The 23,285-nt window shown below is 41.0% G+C and overlaps 1 protein-coding gene across 2 annotated transcripts in view; it reads left to right on the top strand.

Annotated features, from left to right (window-relative positions):
- celsr2 (cadherin, EGF LAG seven-pass G-type receptor 2) overlaps nucleotides 1–20,675 on the top strand; it is a 64,304-nt gene extending 43,629 nt beyond the window's left edge. Inside the window, exons 6-34 of one of the 2 annotated variants that reach the window (XM_067587323.1) lie at nucleotides 743–900; nucleotides 1,316–1,479; nucleotides 1,788–1,913; nucleotides 3,517–3,692; nucleotides 4,427–4,606; nucleotides 4,702–4,815; nucleotides 5,612–5,768; nucleotides 6,022–6,163; nucleotides 6,275–6,395; nucleotides 7,554–7,737; nucleotides 7,876–7,977; nucleotides 8,125–8,219; nucleotides 8,721–8,930; nucleotides 9,087–9,270; nucleotides 10,292–10,610; nucleotides 11,203–11,370; nucleotides 11,476–11,599; nucleotides 11,685–11,885; nucleotides 11,983–12,157; nucleotides 12,827–12,939; nucleotides 13,237–13,319; nucleotides 13,938–14,064; nucleotides 14,159–14,269; nucleotides 14,502–14,632; nucleotides 14,726–14,811; nucleotides 14,901–15,065; nucleotides 15,905–16,105; nucleotides 16,356–16,578; nucleotides 18,282–20,675. In XM_067587323.1, the coding sequence (XP_067443424.1) occupies nucleotides 743–900; nucleotides 1,316–1,479; nucleotides 1,788–1,913; nucleotides 3,517–3,692; nucleotides 4,427–4,606; nucleotides 4,702–4,815; nucleotides 5,612–5,768; nucleotides 6,022–6,163; nucleotides 6,275–6,395; nucleotides 7,554–7,737; nucleotides 7,876–7,977; nucleotides 8,125–8,219; nucleotides 8,721–8,930; nucleotides 9,087–9,270; nucleotides 10,292–10,610; nucleotides 11,203–11,370; nucleotides 11,476–11,599; nucleotides 11,685–11,885; nucleotides 11,983–12,157; nucleotides 12,827–12,939; nucleotides 13,237–13,319; nucleotides 13,938–14,064; nucleotides 14,159–14,269; nucleotides 14,502–14,632; nucleotides 14,726–14,811; nucleotides 14,901–15,065; nucleotides 15,905–16,105; nucleotides 16,356–16,578; nucleotides 18,282–18,306 (4,365 nt within the window). In that variant the 3' untranslated portion in view covers nucleotides 18,307–20,675. The remainder of the gene's footprint in view (nucleotides 1–742; nucleotides 901–1,315; nucleotides 1,480–1,787; nucleotides 1,914–3,516; nucleotides 3,693–4,426; nucleotides 4,607–4,701; nucleotides 4,816–5,611; nucleotides 5,769–6,021; nucleotides 6,164–6,274; nucleotides 6,396–7,553; nucleotides 7,738–7,875; nucleotides 7,978–8,124; nucleotides 8,220–8,720; nucleotides 8,931–9,086; nucleotides 9,271–10,291; nucleotides 10,611–11,202; nucleotides 11,371–11,475; nucleotides 11,600–11,684; nucleotides 11,886–11,982; nucleotides 12,158–12,826; nucleotides 12,940–13,236; nucleotides 13,320–13,937; nucleotides 14,065–14,158; nucleotides 14,270–14,501; nucleotides 14,633–14,725; nucleotides 14,812–14,900; nucleotides 15,066–15,904; nucleotides 16,106–16,355; nucleotides 16,579–18,281) is intronic. The other variant, XM_067587324.1, reaches the window with a different exon arrangement.
- The last annotated feature ends 2,610 nt before the right edge of the window (nucleotides 20,676–23,285 follow it).

Genomic DNA, 23,285 nt, shown 5'->3' on the forward strand with positions numbered 1-23,285 from the left:
TGAATTATTAAAATGCTCAACAACAGTTGAAATGAGCGAGCTGGAGCTGAACGGGAAATGAACCAAGTGTGATGCCATAGGTTATTTGACTGTTGTTTCCCACTTTCAAAGCTCCAGTTTTTAATCTGGCTCATAAAACTACATACAGCTCAGCACTCACTGAGATTCCCAGAAGTTTTTGTGCTGCTTTATGGATTAATCCTTTATTAGAAGCTGCAGAATAATGAGAAATTTTCATAACAGCCTATTTCTGAGTCCTATTTATAAATACTGAGTGACCAAAAATACTTCAGTGTCTTAAAAATAGCAGCGTGGCACTACTGGTTTTTGTTTCTTCTGTGTTTCATGGTCTTTATGCTGACAAATCTTTTGGGAATTCTTTAAATGAATATAATACTATAGGATGAAAAAAACTGTTATTTGTCCATCTAAATGAATCTATTTGTACTGTTTCTACTGCACTCATCCAGATCCTTGTGCATACTGATGAAACCTCTTAAAATAAAACTGTAATATTGGTCGAAGACAGAAGCAGTGTTCTCTCAAAGCACACATCAAAAGCACAAAAATCATAGATTGCATTTGTGAAATCCTCAGTTGGATGGAAACCAAAAAGGTGTCATCCACAAATATTAGAAAGTTTAATAGATTCTCAAATTGTGTACAATACAGGGATTATACATTCTTAATACTCGTTTCATAATTTATCTTGATATTCATGTGTTTGTCTCTCTCTCCACAGCCCATCTTAAACCAGGCCGGCCTGCCGCAGGGCCCCTCGGACCAGAAGGTCGTGGTAGTGACGGTGGACAACTGCGACTCTTCTGTGGCTCTGAGGTTTGGTCACATGATCGGAAACTACACCTGCTCGGCTCAGGGCAGCCAATCAGGATCCAAAAAGTGAGCAGTTCTTTCATTAGGAAATAAAGGATCCTCCCTTGTTAAAGTAAAAGAATTCTATAAATAATTTGCTCTTTGCTTTTCATATTCGCTCATTACTTCTGTATTGACTTCAATAATTTAATTGATTCCTTTGCAGCCGTCTCATTAAGTAAGAGAGTAAACTTGTTATGAAATGAAGTTGCACATCTCCAGGGTGTTAGCTAAGCTTAGCTTTTTTTCTTTATTGAGATGTTTATCCTTCTTTACTGTTTTCATCTCTAGGGGGAAAAATAACACTGCAAAACTATTTCTGTGATGAATTTTTTATGCGTTTTTTTTCCCCCCCGTGTTAGTGTTGATGATGTTTTTTTGGAGAGGCAGGCAGAGCAAAAACTCCACAATGAGTAAATGTTTGTGTGTTTTGTGTCGTCAGATCGCTGGACCTGACTGGCCCTCTGCTCCTCGGGGGGATCCCCAAGCTCCCGGAAGACTTTCCTGTTCTCAACCACCAGTTCGTGGGCTGCATGAAGAACCTGCGTATCGACAACCAGCACATTGACATGGCCAGCTTCATTGCTAACAATGGCACTATGCCAGGTATGCAGATTTTTGACCTGCTGTTTGGCGTCTAAAGCAGTTTATCCTTTACTTTATCTCTTAAAACTGTGACTGTACTGCAGTCAAACAATGTTTACTGTTAGAGCAGCCGAGTGAGAGAGACGGGCACAGCAAAGAAAATAACACTGATTGTAATGAGCACAGCAGGGAAGTAGAGTCAGTGGGAAATGATCACTGTACCTGCTATGAATACTTTATAACCCTCTGACTCGTTACTAATTTGATGAAATAATGAGGTTGGATAGATCAAACGGATAGATAGTCCTCTCATTTTCTCCCTCCTCTAGGATGCTCTGCCAAAAGATATTTCTGCAACAACAACCCATGTCTGAACGGAGGAACCTGTGTGAACCTGTGGGGCTCCTTCAGCTGCGATTGCCCGCTCGGATTTGGAGGTCGAAACTGCGAAAGAGGTGAGTAGAAAAGTCTAGTTCATCAGGCTGGGAGCGCTCAGTCATGAGAGGAGAGCCGACATGGATTTGTCTTCAGTTTTGACCCAAGACTGTCCGTCTTTGTGAATTGAGTATGAAGCTGTCATCCATCAGGTCGATTATAAGCAGAGCAGAAACAGTGACAGAAGCTCATGAATGCAGAAACTGGTGCGTTTTTATTTAAAAATAAAAACCCAAAAGCGTTTTAAAATAGCTGTGTTCAGTGGAGTCATTGCTGCTTTCTGGGAATCCTGAGACTTGATTTTAGACATGGATAGTCTACACTAGAGTAGTTTAAATGTCAAATGTCTGTCAGAATCAGCATCAAGTGTGAGTATCAAACTGGTTGAGGGGGAGTTTTTCTCTGGCTTAGATGATGTTGAACCCATTTAAGACTATTTCTTAAACGAACTCTGAGTTTTGTAGACATACAGTACGTAGCTTCAGTTTCTGTCCCTGTGTTCTCCGGTGTCTGTTTTTGTTCCACCTGATACGCTGCAGCTGTTTTCTGTGCTGATTTATGGTTTACAGCAATTTGAGAAGAGACAGAGGAAGAGAAACGAGCCATGTAAGAGGGTAACCAACAAAAAGAAACATATTTGTTTTTAGTAGTAGAACAAGTGAAGAGGAAGATTTATTTGAGTGAGCTTTACATTTCTTTTCATGCAGATCAGAAATTAAAGGAGGTGTGAGAAGTCGCTTTGCAGTGAAGTAGAGATGGATGTTTGAATAAGGACTGGTTTGTTGCATGGAGCGCCCAAATCTGAAGAAAAAATATGAGGATGGGAGTGTAGAAGTGGGACATAATGCAGTGTGATTACATGTTATCACATTATTTGCATTTTCTCTCCTTTTGCATCTCACTCCTCTCCACAGCCAACGATGACATCCTCAAGTTTATTAGCCGCCACTAATCGATCATTTGGATCCGGGCGACTCAGGTGCTTTTCTTCACTTCCCACAGGGACGGCTTAATGAGAGCGAAACTGATGCACATCAGGGGCAACGTGTCCTTTCATGTCACCTCCTTGATGTGTGAAAGGGCCAGAAAGCTTCTCTTTCAGAGAACATGTGGACCCTGGAGTCAGAACACGGGCGCAGTGACGCTGAAGTGGAAATGAGGCAACTTAACAATCACACCAAAAGATGTGAAAATCAGTGGGAGTTTTAATCATACGCTGTGTTAACTTTTATACCTCGATGTACCAGCATTTGAAACGTGTTTTTTTTAAAAAGCCGCTGCTCAGCGCAGGTGCAGGTTTGTGAAGCCAGAGATAAGAGCTTTCTGGGAACACCTGATTTGATTTCAGACAGCCACAAAAAGCCCACAGAGTGCACTAAAGCAAGGACTCTTTTTATCTCTGATGTCTGTACCCTCATGAGGAGAGAGTTGCTTAGATGTGGTAACTTGGATGTGATCTGAGAACACCTTGGACCTGCTGGTTGACAGTAATGACTCACCGTCTCGTGTCACCCACAGTGAGACTCTCTGTCCTCATTTAGCTGCGTCACTCCTGCCTTCTTCCAACCTCTTACTCTCTCTTTATATTTGTCATTTTTTTCCTTTCTCCCCTTTTTACCGTAGTTATGGCCAGTCCGCAGCGTTTCCTGGGTAACAGCCTGTTGCAGTGGAACAACCTGGCGGCGGTGGCGGCGGCGGCCTCTGTCCCCTGGCATGTGGAACTCATGTTCCGCACACGTCAAGCCAGCGCCACCCTGCTGCACATCTCCTCCGGCCTACAGCACAACCTGACACTGCAGGTGAGAAACACACACACACAAAAACTCAAGACATTCACTTAAATGCTTGAGGCAAAGTTGCATCATACATTATGTTAGTGTCACAGAAATGCTGCAAGACACGACAATGCCAATTTGTCCTTAAAGGTAAAATGAATTATTTATTAGTATCAGGATACTTTAATTAGGAAGAAAAAATGTGATTATTATATTTGTTTTTGGTGGTCCTTGAGTCTGATTAGCAGTATTAGCATGTACACTCTGCAACAGAAAGGTTGCATTTCTTTATGATTGCATGGCAGCAATCCTCACCTGAAGTTTCAAAAAGACTAAACATTGTGGGAACACGGCTCCACCTGTTGGCCGTCTGAGCTGCAGAAACGTCACTGACTATTAGAGGATACAAAGACAAAACATGATGAACTCAACATCTGAGGAGTTGACATTTTCAGGCCTTTGCTCAGCTACTTTTTGAGCACGTCTAGACTGACGCCTCTTTAATGTTGCGTAACTGTCCGATATCTATTTGCAGCTCAGCACACCTGTGATGTGCCACAATGGGAGGTTTGAACTTTGACTATAGAAAAAAAAAAAAGGCTGTCGAAGCTGGATGTTTCTGTTTGTCATGTGCTGCAGTGCTGATTCTTGGTGGTCTCTATTTTTCCTCCTCTGCCCTCCTCTGTTATTGAACACCGGTTTATTCTCCCTCCTGCTGTTTCCTCCCTTTTCTGCGGCTCTCTTCCTTGCCTTCTTAGCTGCGTGGGGGGAGCGTGCTGATGGGGCTGCACAGGGGGGAAGATTCGACTCTCTCCCGTGTGGAGGAGGTGCTGGTGAACGATGGAGACTGGCATCATTTGCAGCTGGATATCAGCAGTATGGGAGGGGCAGCGAGCCACCACAAAGCCGTGTTATCTTTAGACCACGGACTCTACCTGGTGAGTTGTTGTAGCCTGCTGATGCCGCTATAAATCACATGAGAGAAATTCTTGTAGTTTTATAGCTGTAAAACAAATGTCTTGTACCTTCTCAGGCCAGTATGGAGGTGGACGGGAAGCTGCGGGACTCCAAGCTGAAGACTGTGAGCGTTGGTGGTTTAGCAAGGCCCGATGGGAAAATTCAGCATGGCTTCCGTGGCTGCATACAGGTCCGCCCCTTCTGTAAACCCCATTCATATCAGCATTTTTGATAATGTCTAAAAGCAGCATATCTAAATTGTTTTAGTGAGCAACCCACCTAGTATCGGTTTGGTGTTTTGAAAGTTTAAAAGCATCTAGATTTGGCACAATTTGATTGAGAAAGGGGTTTTTAGATGTTTAGGTTACATATACAGCACCAGTCAAAAGTTTGGACACACCTTTCCATTCATTTGAATGAGCAAGTGTGTCCAAACTTTCGACTGGTGCTGTAAATGTATTAAAAAAATCCTCACTCCTATCACTTTTCAACCTAATTTAACCAAGTTTAACCCAGAAATATAAACTTCTTTTGACTTGCAAATCACTGAAATCATGCTCACTGGCCAGTGTTTGAAAAATGTTTTAACATTGTGAGCTTATGATGTAGAGCAGGTTGACTGATCTACTGCATAACGCATAAAATTTATACAGACGACATCACAATGTTTTTAGACACACAGAAAAAAGTAACCGCTGTGTTTGCAGCATATTCCAGCAGCCTGTTTCAGCAAATCAAACCAAAGTTGCATTTTCCAACATGACATAATTTCCTCTTTCAATCTGAACATTTCACAACATGCACTTAAGTAAGTGGATTACACTCTGCTATCTCCACAAAGCAGATATCTTAAATGTCATGTAATGAGAGAGACATATATCAACCGTCCCATGTGAACACATCCTTCATCACATCATCATCATCACATTTACACCCATATCTGTGTTGTACATCCTTGAAGGTATATTGTGTTTGTTTCTCTGCAGGGTCTGCGTGTTGGTGGGGCTCTCAGCATGTCTCAGGCCAGAAAGGTCAACGTGGAGCAGGGCTGCAACGTGCCCGACCCCTGCAGCTCCAGCCCCTGCCCTCTTAACGGCTACTGCAGCGACAACTGGGACAGCTTCTCCTGCACCTGCCTCACTGGTCAGTCTGCAGCAACCATGATCGAACAAAGCTCACACATTGCATCCCATCACAAGAATCATTTTTTCTACTCAGGAATATACTTTGATTTTTTTTTTTTAAATTCATTGTCATTGCCTTAAAAATATTATTTCAACCTTTGCAATTTGTTTTCCTGTCTTCACCTGCTCAGTTAAGATGTTTAGTTTACCATTAAACATAATAATAAAGTAACACCAAGTCATCTATTGTCCCGTGCTTCACCTTTTTACAGGCTACTTTGGCACCAACTGCACTGACGCGTGTGCATTGAACCCCTGTGAGCACGAGTCGACGTGCACCAGGAAGCTGAGCTCCTCTCGCGGTTACACCTGTGACTGTCCCAACAACTATTTTGGCCACTACTGCGAGAAAAAGTACGGTTTTCTCACATTTCTGTTAAACTGCGTGTGTGTAATAGGAACGGTTCCTCCTGTGTTGTATGTTTTATCAATCTGCACTTAAACCGATCACGTGTTTCCCTGCAGGACTGATTTGCCGTGTCCCAGAGGTTGGTGGGGTCACAAGACCTGCGGCCCCTGTAGCTGTCAGACAGATAAGGGCTTCGACTCTGACTGCAACAAGACGAGCGGCGAGTGTCGCTGTAAGGTGAGTGTGCGTTCATCACACTGTAACAAATAGACAAGTGTGCGGGTACCAGGCAACATATTAATAACATACAGTAAGAACTATGTACTATAATTGTCACAGTGTACTGTTTTGACTTCTTAAGAGAGCATGAACATAAAAGACAAAATCAACACCATATGAGTATGATGACCTTTCAAACATGAGGGAAAAGAGACAAAAAAGAGGGAAGGGGAGTATAAATAGATAGAATATTGAATATTGAAATAGAATAAAATGGCATAAATGCAGAGAAGGAGGCTAAAAATGACACTGGAGGGTAACGTTTGTTTGTTACAGCAGCTTTTCTGCCCGGTGTCCACATAAGAATTACGTTCACAATGACATAATTAGATGATAACCATTACAAGTCACACGAAACAAGAAAAACATGACATAGAGTATATGACATGCACACAGTATAACCTCATATACAACATAAACTACGTCTTTTACAGTAGAAGCACACAGATGATCTCTGATACGATAAAAAACTGTGTCTTTATCAAGCACTAAAGCCCAAATCTGTCAATGTTATTATAATAACAAAGACTCTACTGCCAACATTTAATTAATTAATTAATCCAAAGTCTCTGCTCAGTTGATGCTGTTTCAAAAATGGTTTAAAACCAGATGCATGATTATCATTAGGGGTCCGTCTCGGGAGTGAATTCCATTCATTTATTGCTTAATATATGACTGTACGTTGGATTGAGTTTGTGTTTGAGCAGTTGGATCTCAAGGATGAATTGTAAATAAACCAGATCAATACATTCATCCAGTGTTTCTGTCTTAGTGAGGAATTTCTTCTTGTCAGCTTTTTTCCTTCTTCTTTCATTCACAGTTTATTTACTTTCACGTTTGTCAGCAGATTCAGTGTATGTGTATTGACTTTATGGAGTACACCATATTTAGTCACTCGTCAACACCCCAGTCCTGTGAAGGATTAGTTTGTAGTGTGGATTTAAAATAAAAAAATGTAAGGAGGGAAACTGTGACTGAGAAACTCCAGGTGTTTTTGAACAAGCAGCTGGAGCTTGTCGTAGCACTCAGGCAGGAATGTGTGTGTGGAGGTAAATGAAAATGAAGGAGGCTGAAAAATACTTAATCAGCACTTCTTCTCTCCTGCCACGTTTCCAGGACAACCACTACCGCCCCGAAGACAGCGACACCTGCCTGCTGTGTGACTGCTACCCGGTCGGCTCTTTCTCCAGAGCGTGCGACCGAGAGAGCGGCCAGTGTCAGTGTAAACCCGGCGTCATCGGACGCCAGTGTGACCACTGTGACAACCCCTTCGCTGAGGTCTCTGCTAACGGCTGTGAAGGTCAGAATACGTGTGATAACTGTCAAGTTATTGTCATTTAAAATTTAACACCCCTGATTCATTATAGCGACAAACATATTAACAGTTTTTTCCATTTCCATCCTCATCATCTCCTTCCGTTTCTCTCCTTCCTCTCAGTAATCTATGACAGCTGCCCTCAGGCCATCGAGGCTGGAATCTGGTGGCCCAGGACTAAGTTTGGTCTCCCTGCAGCAGTTCCCTGTCCCAAGGGAACTCTGGGTATGATGGCTTTTCAGCAGCTCTTCAAATTACCATATAATAATGGATAATATGAAAGATGCCTCAAGCCCTTTCTCAGCCGCAGTCTATTCCTCGCCCCTCATGTGATTCCTCTCTCTCTCTCTCTCTCTCTCTCCTCCTTCTCAGGCACGGCGGTCCGCCACTGTGATGAGCACAAGGGCTGGCTGCCTCCCAATCTCTTCAACTGCACCTCTGTCACCTTCAGCAAGCTGAAAGCTCTGGTGTGTAGCGTCTCTCTGTGTCAGTTTTAGAAATTACTTTGCAATTCCCACAAGAACATTTTTCACTTACAAGGATGTGGAGGCTGATTTGAAATTGTTTTTACTTAAAGATCTCCTCTAGACATGTTTTAAAATACTTTAAATAATAATGTTTGTTATGTTTTCTCCTCATAAAACATAAATTACCTTGTTAAAAGTTCAATAATTACATCTACAGCTTTTCCCTCGCAGTAAAATCAAGAATTTATGAATATGCAAATATTTTTAATTTCAAAAGTGGACACAAGATGTCTCCTACTTCTCAGAAAAGCCCATTCTCAGTGTTTCTGCGCTGGAGGTTCCAGGTTTAGGTGCATACTGGACCAGGATTGACTTCCAAACTAGTTGTGACACAAAATCATGCTCATATGTACAAGTCTTAAACTCAGATTTAAGGTGAGAAAGACAAACAGCTTGCTAGTGTCAAACTTCATTTAAGCATCACGTCTTTCCTTCTTCCAGTCTGAAAGGTTTTCCCGTAATGCGTCGCTCCTTGACTTCGGACACGTTCAGCAGACAGCAGCCATGTTGGCCAACGCGACCTTGCACACAGAGAAGTACTACGGCAGCGATGTGAAAGTGGCCTACCGGCTCACACAGAGTCTGCTGCAGCATGAAAGCAACCAGCAGGGCTTCAACCTCACGGCCACACAAGACGTCCACTTCACTGAGGTGACCAATCACAAGACTAGAAACACTCAGATACACAAACAGGAAGTCAATGTCTTGTCAGCCTCTCTCGCTGTATCTGCAGGGAATTCGTCACACTTTCATTTCACTCTCCGACGTGGCTGCCTGTCACAACGATCTCTCGCTGTTTTCTGACAGAATCTGGTACGTGTGGGCAGCGCCATCCTGTCTCCAGACACGCAGAAGCACTGGGAGCTGATCCAGCACACGGAGGGCGGCACGGCGGTGCTGCTGCGCCACTACGAGGAATACGCAAACACACTGGCACAGAACATGAGGAAGACTTACCTCAGCCCCTTCACCATCATCACCCCACACATAGGTGAGCGTTTGACAGCCACTAATTGTAACATAACCTTTTCTGAATCACACGTCAGTAGGTTAATTAGTTTGAGTTACGTTATTGAAGTGCAGTTTACAGCTCAGATATTTATAGATGCTCTTCTATAATTCTTTTTTTATTAACTTTCCAAAACATAAACACCAAAATGCAGACAAGACAAGACAACACCATAGACTAACTGAACAAATAAATGAAGAAAAAAACAATTAACACAAAAAAAGAACAAATAAAATACAACATGTATGGGGCAGCACATTTTTCACAGTAAAAATAGACTTTTACTTTTTTATATGAATCGGAAAATTTCAACTTTCAGAGATTCAAAAGAGGAAATTGCCTTGATTAGGTTTAAACATTCAGAAAAATCTGACTTTGTCTGACTGAGAACAATCCTCGAAGTATAGATATTAACAGATGCTCTTCTCCACAACATCAGATGTTACAACATTAATCAAGAAACAAGAAGAGTGTTTTCTCCTTTCAGCACTGAAGTAATGTGCTCATTTTTAAGGGAGATTCAGATTTTTCAGACTTCATATGTTTAAAAGTTGTCTGTTTCTGGTAAAATAAATAAACAAATCAAAAATAAAAATCAATAAACTAAAGAGATTTTGGATTTTAGCCCCGGCAGTGTTGAGAAGCCTTTGAAACAGCTTTTTAGACCACTTGTAAGGAGATAAAATTTACAGAAAGTACTGTGTTCTGGAAATTCAAAACTGAGAAATGAATTGAAAAAAATAAAATAATCTGAAAATACTCTTTTTAGGTGGCTTTTTAAACATTGTGGGTTTAATTTGTGGAGTTTGGATTCATAACCAGTGTTTCTTGGCTAAAGCCTTGGTCAGAGGTCTTGGTGAGCAACATTATGGCACCTGTGGAGCCGGTAGAGCTTCAACAGGGCCAGCGCAGGCCGTCACACAGGCTCCAAGTCTTTGGTCAAGTGATGGCTTCCATTTTCAACACCAGAGCTCTCTGACGCCGTCTGTGTTTGTGTTCTCAGTCATTTCTGTAGATCGTCTGAAAAAGATGAATTTTGCTGGAGCCAAACTGCCTCGGTACCAGTCCCTGAGGGGCCCTCGTCCCGTAGACCTGGAGACAGCCGTCACTCTGCCTGATTCGGTTTTCCAGCCACCTGTGGACACTAAGGGCCACAGGCACCTGGATGTCTTCCCAGAATCCTCTCTGAGGAACCGCTCAGCCAACAGGAAGAGACGCCATCCTGATGACAGCCAGCAGGACGCCGTCGCCAGCGTGATCATCTTCCACAGCCTGGCCTCACTGTTACCAGAGAGCTACGATCCTGACAAGAGAAGTCTGCGGTAAGAAGGACAAATAAAGCTGCAATGTGATGTACTGACACTATAAAATAAGATGTTCAAACTTCTAGATTTTTTTTTTTTTGGGTGTTTTTGCCTTTATTTGACAGTTGGTAATAAAGAGACATATGGGAGAAAACTGGGGGAGAGAGAGAGAGAAAGAGAGAGAGAGAAGTATGTCATGTAACGACAAGTGAAAATTAAACCTAAAATCACAGCAATGACTTTGCAGTTATATGGTTTTCATACCACATATCATAAAACACCTGCAAGGTCCAAGTGGAGAGACTTTTATTTATTGTCTAAAAAAAAATCACTGAATATTCACTTTGATCACGTGAAGTCCAGAATTTTTTGAACCCGTTCAGTTTGGCTGGTGGAGCTTTTGTTTCAACTAATATTTGAGATTGATCAGAAAATCTGCATCTAATGTATTTGCTGACATTGCATCACTGTTCTTAACTGCAGAGTGATTTTGTACTTTTTACAAGTGGTACACATGATCTCTCTCGCTTTGTGTCTTGAATTACAGAATGAGTTTCAAAAGAATTTAATGACTTAATCGTGTGATTTCTTTTTTTTTTTTTTGCCTCAGAGTGCCAAAGCGTCCGGTCATCAACACACCGGTGGTGAGTATCACAGTGCACGACAACGACGAGCTGCTGCAGCACACGCTGGACAAACCCATCACTGTGCAGTTCCGCCTGGTCACCACTGAGGAGCGCTCCAAACCCATCTGTGTCTTCTGGAACCACAGCATACTGTGAGTACGCACACACACACATACACACACTGAGTTGATGATGAAACTTTGAAAACTAGATGAAGTCTTGTCCTCACATCATCTGCTCTTTGTGTTTTATGTCAGTGCCGGTAATGGCGGCTGGTCAGCGAAGGGCTGCGAGGTGGTTTTCAGAAACAGCACCCACATCAGCTGTCAGTGTTATCACATGACCAGCTTCGCAGTGCTCATGGACATCTCCAGGAGAGAGGTGAGAGACGTCAAACCTTTTAACTTCAGTTTTGAGCCCATTTGTACTCCAACTCCGACTTTTCTAATCATGTCGGTTGTGTCAGAACGGAGAGATCCTGCCAATCAAAATCCTGACGTGGAGTACAGTGGGAGTGACGCTGGGCTTCCTCCTCCTCACCACGATCTTCCTCCTCTGTCTGAGAGCCATGCAGTGCAACAAGACGAGTATAATCAACAACGGAGCCACCGCTCTCTTCTTCTCTGAGCTCATCTTCATCCTGGGCATCAACCATGCCGACAACCCAGTAATGAATCTGCTTCTCTTTTCTTTCTGTTTCTTTTCTTCTCTTCCATCTCTTAATGTTTTAATCATCTCTGTTTCTCCTCCTCGCCACTCTGCAGTTTTTGTGCACAGTCATCGCCATCCTGCTGCACTTCTTCTACCTCTGCACTTTCTCCTGGCTCTTCCTGGAGGGGCTGCATGTCTACCGCATGATCAGCGAAGTGCGAGACATCAACTATGGACCCATGAGATTCTACTACCTGATTGGCTGGGGAGTGCCCGCCTTCATCACCGGTGCGAACCCTCATAGTATCACGTAAAAACACATCAGTGTACCTACTGTACAGCGGAAAAAATCCTTCATTCAGTTAATGTTTTGTAGTATTTTAAATCTCTAAAAGCAGCAGTCTTGATTCAATCAACTTGTAGGAACTCAAAATTTAATTGTGATATATTATTGTTGCCTATCAATGCACTCGCAAACCTGGAATCTTTTGTTGTTTTGTTCAGAGACACTCCGACATCCCATTTTCAATTCAAGTAATGACCAAATTCACATTACTCTTTTCATAACATCTTGTTTGTTTATGGTTGGTCTTATGGGCTTAATTTTCTGACATAATAGTTTGTGTCCTCATCTGGTTGGATCTTGCTGATCAGTTGGTATCAAACATGCTGCGGTCCTCTAGTTTGATGTCTTTGTGTTTGAGTCTTGTCACTGTGAGCAATTTTCTGACATTAAGACTGAAATTACACTCAGAAAATACATTTAAAAGAAGTTAATTCAGTAAAACACAATCTTCTCAGCCTCAGGAGCAAAATGTCAAAAGCAGGTCTTAATATTTTATTTTACACCATCTGACTTTGGATAAAAAAATGGTTTCAACAGAGAAAACAACACAAATATACTGTAAATGTGAACTGAGAACAGTTGTCTGATGGAGAATCTGATGCCGCCTCCAGGTCTGGCAGTGGGACTGGACCCTGAAGGCTACGGGAACCCAGACTTCTGTTGGCTGTCGATGTACGACACTCTCATCTGGAGCTTTGCCGGACCCATCGCCATGGTGGTGTCGGTGAGTCCCTGCGTATCCCTGCGTCTGACTGTCATAAATAACACACATCCCATGATGTAAACACAAAAACATTTAATAAAACAAATCCTCGGCACTCATGTGTTATATAGTGTTTCCAACATGCTGACTCATGATGATCTCATCCGAGCAGCACTAGAGACGTTATCACGGTGAACACACCCGTCACTGTTCGGCTGCCGGCACGTGTTTAAGTTCACGTGTTTAAGTTGTTGTTTACTTTCACAAACTCCTGCCATGTTACATGAGTAGTGATGCAGCTTGATCTTGTGTCCACAGATGAACATCTTCCTGTACATCCTGTCGTCCAGAGCCTCCTGCTCGCTGAGACACCACAGCATCGAGAAGAAAGAGACTCGAGTGTGAGTGTCAACGTTTACCCAAATATGAAGACAGACAGTGAGAGAGAGTGGGAGTCGTTTTGCTGAAATGCTGTTATTTAGGTGTTTCCTGGTGTTGAGAATAATATTTGTTTGATTGTAGCCCATATTATCAATTTTATCACCATATTTATCTTCAGATTTGTGTAGAAATTGTAAAAGTTCCCCGCTTGAACTTTATCAATGAATCTGGAACAACACCCATCTAAAAATATGTCAGCGGCAGAATTTCCACCCGCATTTAATGACAAGCACATAACGTTAGATCAAACATTTCCTCAATTATTTCAATAATAATAAAACTTCTCGAAATCTGAGTCATAATAAGTGTGCAGATCAGGATTTGAGACCAGAGCAAAGACAGACTTCTCTAAAAAAAGATGTTTTGAGCACATCAGACATCAGTGTCTCTAGAATCTTTTCTTCATTATATTCTTAGTTTAGCATTTTCAGTTTTGTATTTTTGGGGTTTTTTTTCTATGATTTCTGGTCGCTTATCGTCAACCTCCATCTTCAGGTCAGTGAATGCATAGAAATCGTCCTGACAGCTCCTCACTAACTTCTCTGTGTTTTCGCTCTCATGTGATTCGTATTCTGCAGCTCGGGCCTGAAGACCGCAGGTGGGGTTCTCCTCCTGGTGTCAGTCACGTGCTTTCTGGCGCTCCTCTCCGTCAACAGTGACATGATCATCTTCCACTACCTGTTTGCCGGGTTCAACTGTGTGCAGGTGAGCCCTCCGATTCCCTCTGAAACAGCTTTGATAGGTGGATTTTTGTCCCTTTTGTTCCTGACCTTCTTCTTTCTTCTGTCGTCCAATCCAGGGTCCCTTTGTTTTCTTCTTCCGCATCGTCTTCAATAAGGAAGCGAGGAATGCCATGAAATACTGCTGCAGCCGCAAGCGCCCGGATCATATGATCAAATCCAAAGCCTCTGTGAGTCCCACGCCACCTACTCTGAGAAAATACTCCATTCAGTCTGACACCTCCGGGATGTACAGTAGAGCTCAAATTAGTCACATGTCACTGAGCTTCCCTAAAAAAAATTAAATCGGCTGTTAAATTGAAGTCTGAATATTTGAAGATTGAGACTCAGAAGGTTTGTTTGAACTTTTCACCTTATTTTGACATGATTTTAAAACCACTTGTCTTATCTCTGTATTTTCAGGGCTACAAATGTAACACCAACTATATGGACGGCAGATTGTATCACCTCCCCTTCGGAGACTCCAGTGTGTCTCTGAATGGCACCATGCAGAGTGGCAAGAGCCTGCAGAGCTACGTGCCGTTCGTCCTTCGGTAAGAAAATAATATGAAATTAAAGATTAATACGCAGCATTAGCTGACAGACTGACCGGAGCAGCTGTAAACTGATTTCTTCTATGTTTTCAGGGACGATGGCTTAAGTAACAGTCAGGCGCACATTGCTCTGAACGACCACGCGTCGCTCTTCAATGAAAATAAAGAGCGCTTGGATGGTATTTTCTTCACTCAGTATCTCTATATTTAGTTCACCTGCACTGACGGTTTCACTACATCAACTGATGCTTTCTGTTTCTGTGTGTAGATCACGACAGCGACTCGGACAGCGACTTGTCTCTAGAGGATGACCAGAGCGGCTCCTACGCCTCCACGCACTCCTCTGACAGCGAAGACGAGGAGGGCCCCCTCCCCCCGGAAGAATGCTGGGAAAACCTGGCGTCCAATGTGGGCAAGAGACCACAACCACATGGTAGGAAAAACTCATCTGAACCTCGGCCTCAAGTTTCATGTTTTATCGTTGCATTCAAGTCACAAAGATAAGCATTTTCTGAAGAATAATTACCAGGAAATCTTTGAGAAAACCCAGATGGTTGTTAAATAAAACACACGGCTGTTCTGAAAGTGTTTCCTTCCTTCCTCAAAGACTCTTCTAACCATCTGGAGGAGAAATATTGTTTGGTGCACGATAAAAGGGATTTTTAATCAATCACTGAAGCTGCGGCTCCGATTCTCAATCAAAACAAAGATGGTAGCCAGAAATGACATTTGTCTTTGCTCAATTTGTACAATGTGAACTAGAATTATAATCTTATGTCTAGATATTAATGTTACTTTCCAATATTTTATATTTTCATACAAAATACAAAATAATGTGTTAATATTTTGCCTGTGTTTTATGTGAGGAGCAAGGACGTGTGTCATTTCAGCCACATGGATAGAACACACAGTCACAATTTAAGAAACAAATTACAAATCTTCATTTTTTGTGCAGTCGACAGAATTTTTTTTTTCATACAGACAGTTAAGAGAGTATTTTGGAAATAGAAAAAGAATATTTTGGCTGTAAGTGCTGTTAAACCCCTCTGAGTTTTTCAAAGATCACTAGTTATTTTTGAGATAACTTGAATATAATAATAATAAAGAGGCACATGTGTAAGTGGGACATATGAAATGTCATTTCACCACAAATACACATTCAGAAACTAATGAGAATGAACAATGGCGCATTTGAGAAAAACCTGCCAGCGTTACTGTTAGATGTTTTTAACATATGTTCTTAAACAGTTTCCTTTTGTTTCTGTTTCCCAGACAATAGTTTGAGTAAGATGTACTGGCCTGGAGATTATCCAGCAGCAGTGAGTGACGGCGAGCTCACAGCTGCGGAGACTCTGGCCAATCCTGAGCTGAGCCTCGGCCGCGACTCCCGGACGTTATCGGACGACCGGACGCAGGACTCCATGATGGTGCTGCTGCCCAGTCTGCCGAACTTCAATGCCCACCCTCACAAAGGTGAAGTTCAGCTTAATGCAAACACCTGCTAGAGTTAGAGATTACTTAAATTGCTCAATTTATCCTCTAAATGGGTTTGAAAATGTGTCTTATTGTCATGTAAGAAATCGTCTTAGATAGTTTCACCTGTTCTTAGTGCAGTTCAACCTGTAAAACTAAGTTATTCAACCATATTATTTGATTTCATTGATATTTATAATATTTTAAGAATAAATATGAGTAAATAACATCCTATTTTTATGCCATGCAGGGATCCTAAAGAAGAAGCAGCTTTCTCCAATCGTAGAGAGGAACGGTTTCAACCGAATCCACAATGAACTGTGTGAAAACGCTCCAGGCACGGCGTCCCCACAGGGGTCGTCCTGTAGCGACAGACGAGCCGGCCCGGCTAAACCCAGCCTCCCCGATCAGCTGAACGGTGTCGCCATGAGCATCAAGGCTGGGACGGTGGACGGTGACTCATCAGGATCAGAGTGAGTATCAACACAAGTTAAGATCCACCGAGCCTCATAAAGATAAAAAAAACAAAAAAACAAAAACAACATTTCAGACACTTATAGGAAAAGCATCCATAAACCAATCAACTGTCAGTGTAAACATGTCCAGTGTTGCATTCCTGTATGTCATTGTTGCGTTTAACTGTCTGCGTCAAACTACGCTGCTGTCCTCAGTGATCTTTGTTGTCATAGTCTGTCTCATTTCCACCTAATTATCTTAAATGTTAATGTTCAACCAAATGAAGACAGCACCCATCCTGCCATTAACGTCAGAGTCAATAAACAGTTCTAACGACTCAATGATTTAAATTGACCCAGAATCTAAAGTGACAAAGCAACAGAAATGACTAATGACTAATCTTTATTAAAGGAACAGTTCAGAATTTTTGAAAGGTCTCCATTTTATACTTACTGCTCATATGGTGCATAGAGAAGTATTAGACATGCAACTGCAGCTTTTATGTCCCTTTTTAATACAGTTAAACAAATCCACAATCCCAGTTCAGTGCAAAGACGCAGCCAAAGCAGTTTATTAGAGCAAATATGTGTAGTCATTGTTAGAAAAAAGTTGTCTCATTGGAAGCGAAATATACAGATGAGTATTGTTTGACATTTTTTGATACTATTGCCAATACAGCACCTTGTATTTACCAGTAGATAAACAACACCTCTGCCTTACTTTCAGAAGTATAAACATGTTTTACTACAAAAAAAACATTTTTTTTATGTAACAGAAGAAGACAAAGTTCTCAAACATCAAATGTTGTCTCAGAACAAGAATAAATGAAGAAGATTACAAATCTGATCAGATATTTGATGCCAGTTCTCAGTACTGGACAGTTTTCAATACTAGTAAGTTTCAATATGTAGCCCTAACGATACCGAGGGTTTGGAGAGAGAATACCTGTTTTGTAAATTTAAAAAAATGTTTAAAATATCCACCGTGTCATCCTGCTTTCATCTGTTGCATGAATCATAAAGAGTTAATTAGCGCTGGACGAGAGTGGTGGAGTTTGACCTGCTTTAACTGCACTGATCTGTGGATAAAAAGCTGCAGTTGCGTGTCCAATATAAAGAACCTACTTTGAAATTGTTTAGCTGCTGTAAATGAGCAGAACTTCCCAAACACACAGTCGACAGGAGGCACCTCACGTCTGGTTAAGGCATGAACATATACGTGTGTATTTATGTCTCTCAAAGCCACTCAGCTCTTGAAATACATTAGGATTTATTTACAGTAAAAAATATAAACTGTAGTTTACTAATCAACCTTCTCTGCTCCTTCTCTTTCCAAAAAAATATATCATAGATTTTTATTCTTTAATTTTATCCCATGAAGCACTGATCCTCATTCAAACAAATCAGGATCACTGTCTTCAGATTGGTGCATCATTTTAGCATCTGCCATCCCTCACTGCCTGTATGTGTGTATGTGTGTGTGTGTGTGTGTGTGTGTGTGTGTGTGTGTGTGTGTGTGTGTGTGTGTGTGTGTGTGTGTGTGTGTGTGTGTGTATGTGTGTGTGTGTGTGTAAGTCTGTCATTGCCTCACGTGTTTTTTTTTTTCTTTTTTTTGTGTCCTTTCTTGTGTTGTGCTGCATCTGTTTCCCTCCCCTCCCCACCATCCCATCCTAAACTCACCCTCCTCTTCCTCTTTTCACACACCCACCCTGTTTTCCCAGCAGCCACTGCAACACCTCCATGTGACCGCGCTGACGGAGGGGTGTGTCTTTGCAGGTCATAGAGCCTCATTCCTCAACAACCGACTGCGAACAGGGAGCACCGGACTTCCCCTTGAAAAAAAACAAAACAAAACAAAACAAAACAAAAAAAAAACAAGTGGAAAAAGAAGGAATCCCCCCCTCCTCCCCCTCGTCATCATGATCCTCTGAAGGTGTGTGTATGTGTGTGTGTGTTAGTGAGTATGTGAGAGAGTTCATACACGTGTGCCAAACCTCAGGAGTCGCTGCACTGGCCCCGGCTCAAGCACACTGATGGAACGAGTGTCACTCTCCCTTTAAAGAAATCATTTTGTTTACATACTTGAAGCAATGCACTTTTTTTTTAATTTACCACCCAGATTTTCTGGTGGTTTTTTTTGTTTTTTTTTTTTTTGGTAGTGTTTTTTTTGTTCCAGGATATATATTTTGTTTGATTGTGGAACAATAAAGAGGTCATGCTTTTCGGGTGGGTCATTTAGTCGTAGACTTGCAAAACATTCAGGGAAATTCCTTGTTTTTCATACATAGCTACTTTTTGTGCTTATGTCACTGTTGGAGCTGTTGGTGTTTGTGCCAGTCTGAGGTTTGCTCTGCGTCGAGAGGTCAGACTCAGGTTTTTCAGCTACTTCACACGCCTGAAAATGTCCGAGAGGCACAAAAAACGACGGTTGAGCGAAGGACCGTTTTCCACCCTTGAAGCGAGCCAACCGCAGAAGCGGAGGCTCTTCACGGATACATGAACTGAACTTGAAAACAGGGAGGAAAGAATCGCCGTACCTGCCCGTCACTGGATGCTCTGTTATAAGCTATTTCTCATTAATGAAGGATGTTTCCCCCGAGGCGACAGCTGTGCACAGCTGGAGAGACTTGACGGCCTTCTGCACTGCTCAGCCTTCATTCCCTCACATCAATGAGGGCGCAAACCTGCATGTGCAGATCATGGAGAAAAAAAAGGACTTAAAGAACTTTTCTTTTCTTTTGTAAATCACTGAGAGCATTTTTTTTTTTTTCAAAGACGTTAAAAACGCTCTCATTTTTCATTGTTTCATCTGAGGGATGAACACATTCATTTCAGTTCAGTGACTTAACAGCTGTATTTTATAGATTAGCTATGGAGCTTTTGTCTTTTGTAAAGTAATGAAACACATGAAACGTTGTGCTGTAATACTATTTGAACTGTAACCCATTTTTACTGTACAGAGGAGCCTGTAAATGAAACATATCTCTAAATGAATCATATAAGTAAATATGTACACTTCCTTCACACACTCTTAATACCCTGGAGGAAATTATCTTTTATCTGCTTTCAGTCAGATTGATGTGATGTGTGAATGCCATTTTTACCAGCTGTATGAATTTAATGTATAAATGTCATTGCGATGCCATAAGAATCACTAGCAGGTCAATCATGATGTTTATATCGACTCTGGTATCCCAACAGAGGATTGTCTCTTTTACTCTGCCGCTCCTGTTTTTACTGATTAAACTGTTTTCTACCATTTTCATCTTACCTCAAATTTCTATCAGTGCCAAGTCAAATAACATCACTTTTTAAATATGTGTTGTTTTTTTCCCCCCCTTTATAATGTATTTTACATAAACACACAGCTGTTTGCGGATGTCAAGGTTCTGTTTGTACATACAAGTGGAATAATCAGATATTTGCTATAAAAAGGGACCAGGCTACAAACTCTCACTCATAGAAATGGTAACCTGTTTATTTCCATATAAATAAGTTTAGTGTGAATGACTGTCTTGTCTTAAATGAGTCCAAACAACTGAACCAGGGTTAATCTGTTTCATAAAGACAACTCAGAGCTGCTGAGATCAGAGGAGTCTGTTATATTTCATGACTTTGAAACATAGAAGAAGAATAAGTTTCCATTGTGATGTATTTAAACCACCTTTATGAAACAGATTTTCCTGAAAACAAGTCTGACTTACTGAAGTAAGCCTGGCTTGAATGGAAATCCTGCTTTATGAAACAGTTTCTGTTTCCTGTTTTAATGTTCTCATCTGGTGTGTAAAAACTGCTCATTATGGTGCAACAACAATCACCCGCCTCAGACTAAACCGCTGTTGTACAAGTCAAAGTTGTGGTGATACAGGGTAGTCACTGGAGGACGGCTGGTATTTTTCTATGTGGAATAACTTTGTAAAGGATTTCACCAGAATTCAACAAGTAAAAGAGACGGTTACAGTTTTTAAATGTTGGTATCATTGTGTTTCTGCTCTCACAGATGAATCTGCCAGAGGCACATTTAATGAAGCCAAATAAGACAAAATTAAACTTTAATGATGCCTGCTAGAACCTGAGTTGTTGCAGCAAAAATAAATGAATAAATCACAGCTGCTAGAAGCAAAAAGTGACCAAACTCCTGTCTATAGATAAAGAAAAAGAGAGACAAGAGATGAGAAGAAAGGCTAATGTAAACGTTTTAGGATTTAATTACTGTTAGATAGATTAGTCTGTAATTGGTAAAGTTTTAATATTCAGGTGGTTATGAGCTACCATCAGGAAAATTATTCCCACTATTTGGTCAGTATCACTTTGGATTAGATTGAACTACAGTTTTTTTTAGATACTCGTTCACAGGCTCAAATTTCTGATGAATTTCCAAAGCAAATGAAAGACTTGAGTATTAAGGCCTGAAGATGTTGTGCACCAACTCTGAAATCTGAACAAAGAAAATTTTTAAGTTTCAATTAATTGGACAATTTTTTAATAAAATAAGAATGATAGACTTTTCAGTTTTACAACATTTTACAGTTTATGAAAGAGTCTCCTCAGTTTGGTCTACAGTTGGGAGGAAGTGCTTATTTTTAAAATTTGGAGAGTTGGAGAGGCAAGAGTTGGATTTAAAGATTGATACCAATCTCATATCAGGACAAACAGCTAACCTGGCTCTGCCTGAAGGTAAATCCATTTTCCTGGAGTCCTGCCATCACTGTGAGGTTGACAGACATGATGAAGACTTGGGAACATCACTGCTCCCAGCCAAGACATAGTCCAGCATGTGACCCCCCCTATAAAACTACAGTGTTTCATTTTTATAAATATGGATTAGACAAACAAGATATAACATTTGTAATCTTTAGAGGAGCTGTAAAGCAGATTTTGTAACCTTTGGACAGAATCAGGCTACCTGTTTCCCCTGGTTTCCAGTCATTATGCTAAGCTAAGCTAACGGCTGCTGCTAACGGCTTATTTTTACTGTACATGAGAGTCATAGGTCCTATCGGTCTTCTGATCTAACTCATCTGACTCAACGCATATTTCCCAAAATGTCAAATTCTTCCTCCAAGCAGCTGTAATTGTGCTATAACTTGGGCTGGATGGAACTACCAGGTCTCCAAATGCTACAGGGTCTATTAAACCTTGGTGCTCCACCTGGCTGCTCCTGGATCTGCACACTTTCTTTTGAGCAGTGGTTCTCAAAGTAGGGCCCCGGGTCTAATTTGTGTCAGTTTAGGGGTACCTGACATGAAAAAGTTTGAGAATCACTGCATTAGATAGTAGGTTTACCTGGCTGGGACTAAAAGAGAACTTCTACACAGAGTCATGTAAAACTTTCTGCTCAGGCCTAAAATCAGATTTTAATCACAAGTATTCTTGTAAATAACATGAAACAATCAGAGCCTAAAGAAAAGGATGAAATTCCACCACAGCAAGCTGAGACATGAAACGTGTGTGACCGATTCATTAAGTTCATTTCCAGGCAGCGTGCCAGCAACGTAACGGTTTGATATAAGCAGAATAATTGCAGAATATCTGACCAATGAACTGTCCTGCACATCCTGGAGGTGGAGACACACTTGATATCCGATTCTTTGTAGTTTCAGACGCCGTCTTCAAGTTGTAACATGACTTTGATCAAAGCATTTTTTATCATCATAAATCTGTCATAAGAAACTGATTTGGTACTGTAACAACTGACAGTTATAATCTTATTAAACTAAATATGTGATTTGGTGGACCTCTTCATGAAGTTTTTAAAAAAGTAGTTCTAACAAAAAGGGCAAACTAGTTTTACTAAGTTTTACTAACCAACCAAACTTTCATTCACATCATCATGGATGAGGAGGTTCGTGGGAAAAAAATGTGACTCCTGTATCGTGGGGGTTGCTCTGATGATCTGGATATGGAAGTTTACGGTAGATATGAATGTTTTTAGCACTTAAAACACAAACATTTTAAAGTCTCCAAGTTGTATTTTGTGAAACAGCAAACACTCCTTTAGGTGGCAGTGTTTTATATTGACCCACAGTACTGCAGGATGCAGTGAGGTTGTTTTGCATTCAGGCTCACGAGGCATAAAAGTCACTAGGTGCCGCTGTTGCTACTTACCTGTTTCTTCATCACATTCAGCTCTCATCTTCAGTCAGAAACAGACACTTCACTTCCAGTTATTTATCCGTCCTGTTGACCTCCAGCTGCTTCTGAGCCTGAAATGGAAACAAAAAATCAAGATTTATATTAAACTGCTCTCACAAAACATCAGCAGAGCGCTACTAGATGCAAATAATTACTTTCAGTACTGATTTAACATTTTTGATTAAAGAATTCATTCTTAAATGTAAAAAAAAGACAAGTTTAATTCAACTTATAAATTATAAACAATTAGGAATCGACTCATACTTAAAAGTTAAATAGTAAAACTAGTTATTGACTAAGTAGAAAAACTGCACTTACATTGTAGAAGGAGGCTTCAAATTCTGCGGCTTTGTCACAGCAACTGAATGTGATTCAACAGTGTTCATGCTCACACTTTGTTGTAACTACAACCCTAAAATATGCAGAATTTCTCTCCTCAAAATGTTTCCTGAATATGTGCTACTACTTGAAACTTGTTAAAATGAGTCATCTCCAGGGTTTTTTTTGTTTAGAGCAGTGATTCACAACATGTGAATGGTCGCGAGATAAAATCTGAAAGAATAATTAAGAAGATAAGAAAGCTAAAAAAA

Source organism: Thunnus thynnus, chromosome 4, assembly GCF_963924715.1.
Source record: "Thunnus thynnus chromosome 4, fThuThy2.1, whole genome shotgun sequence".
Taxonomy (NCBI): domain Eukaryota; kingdom Metazoa; phylum Chordata; class Actinopteri; order Scombriformes; family Scombridae; genus Thunnus; species Thunnus thynnus.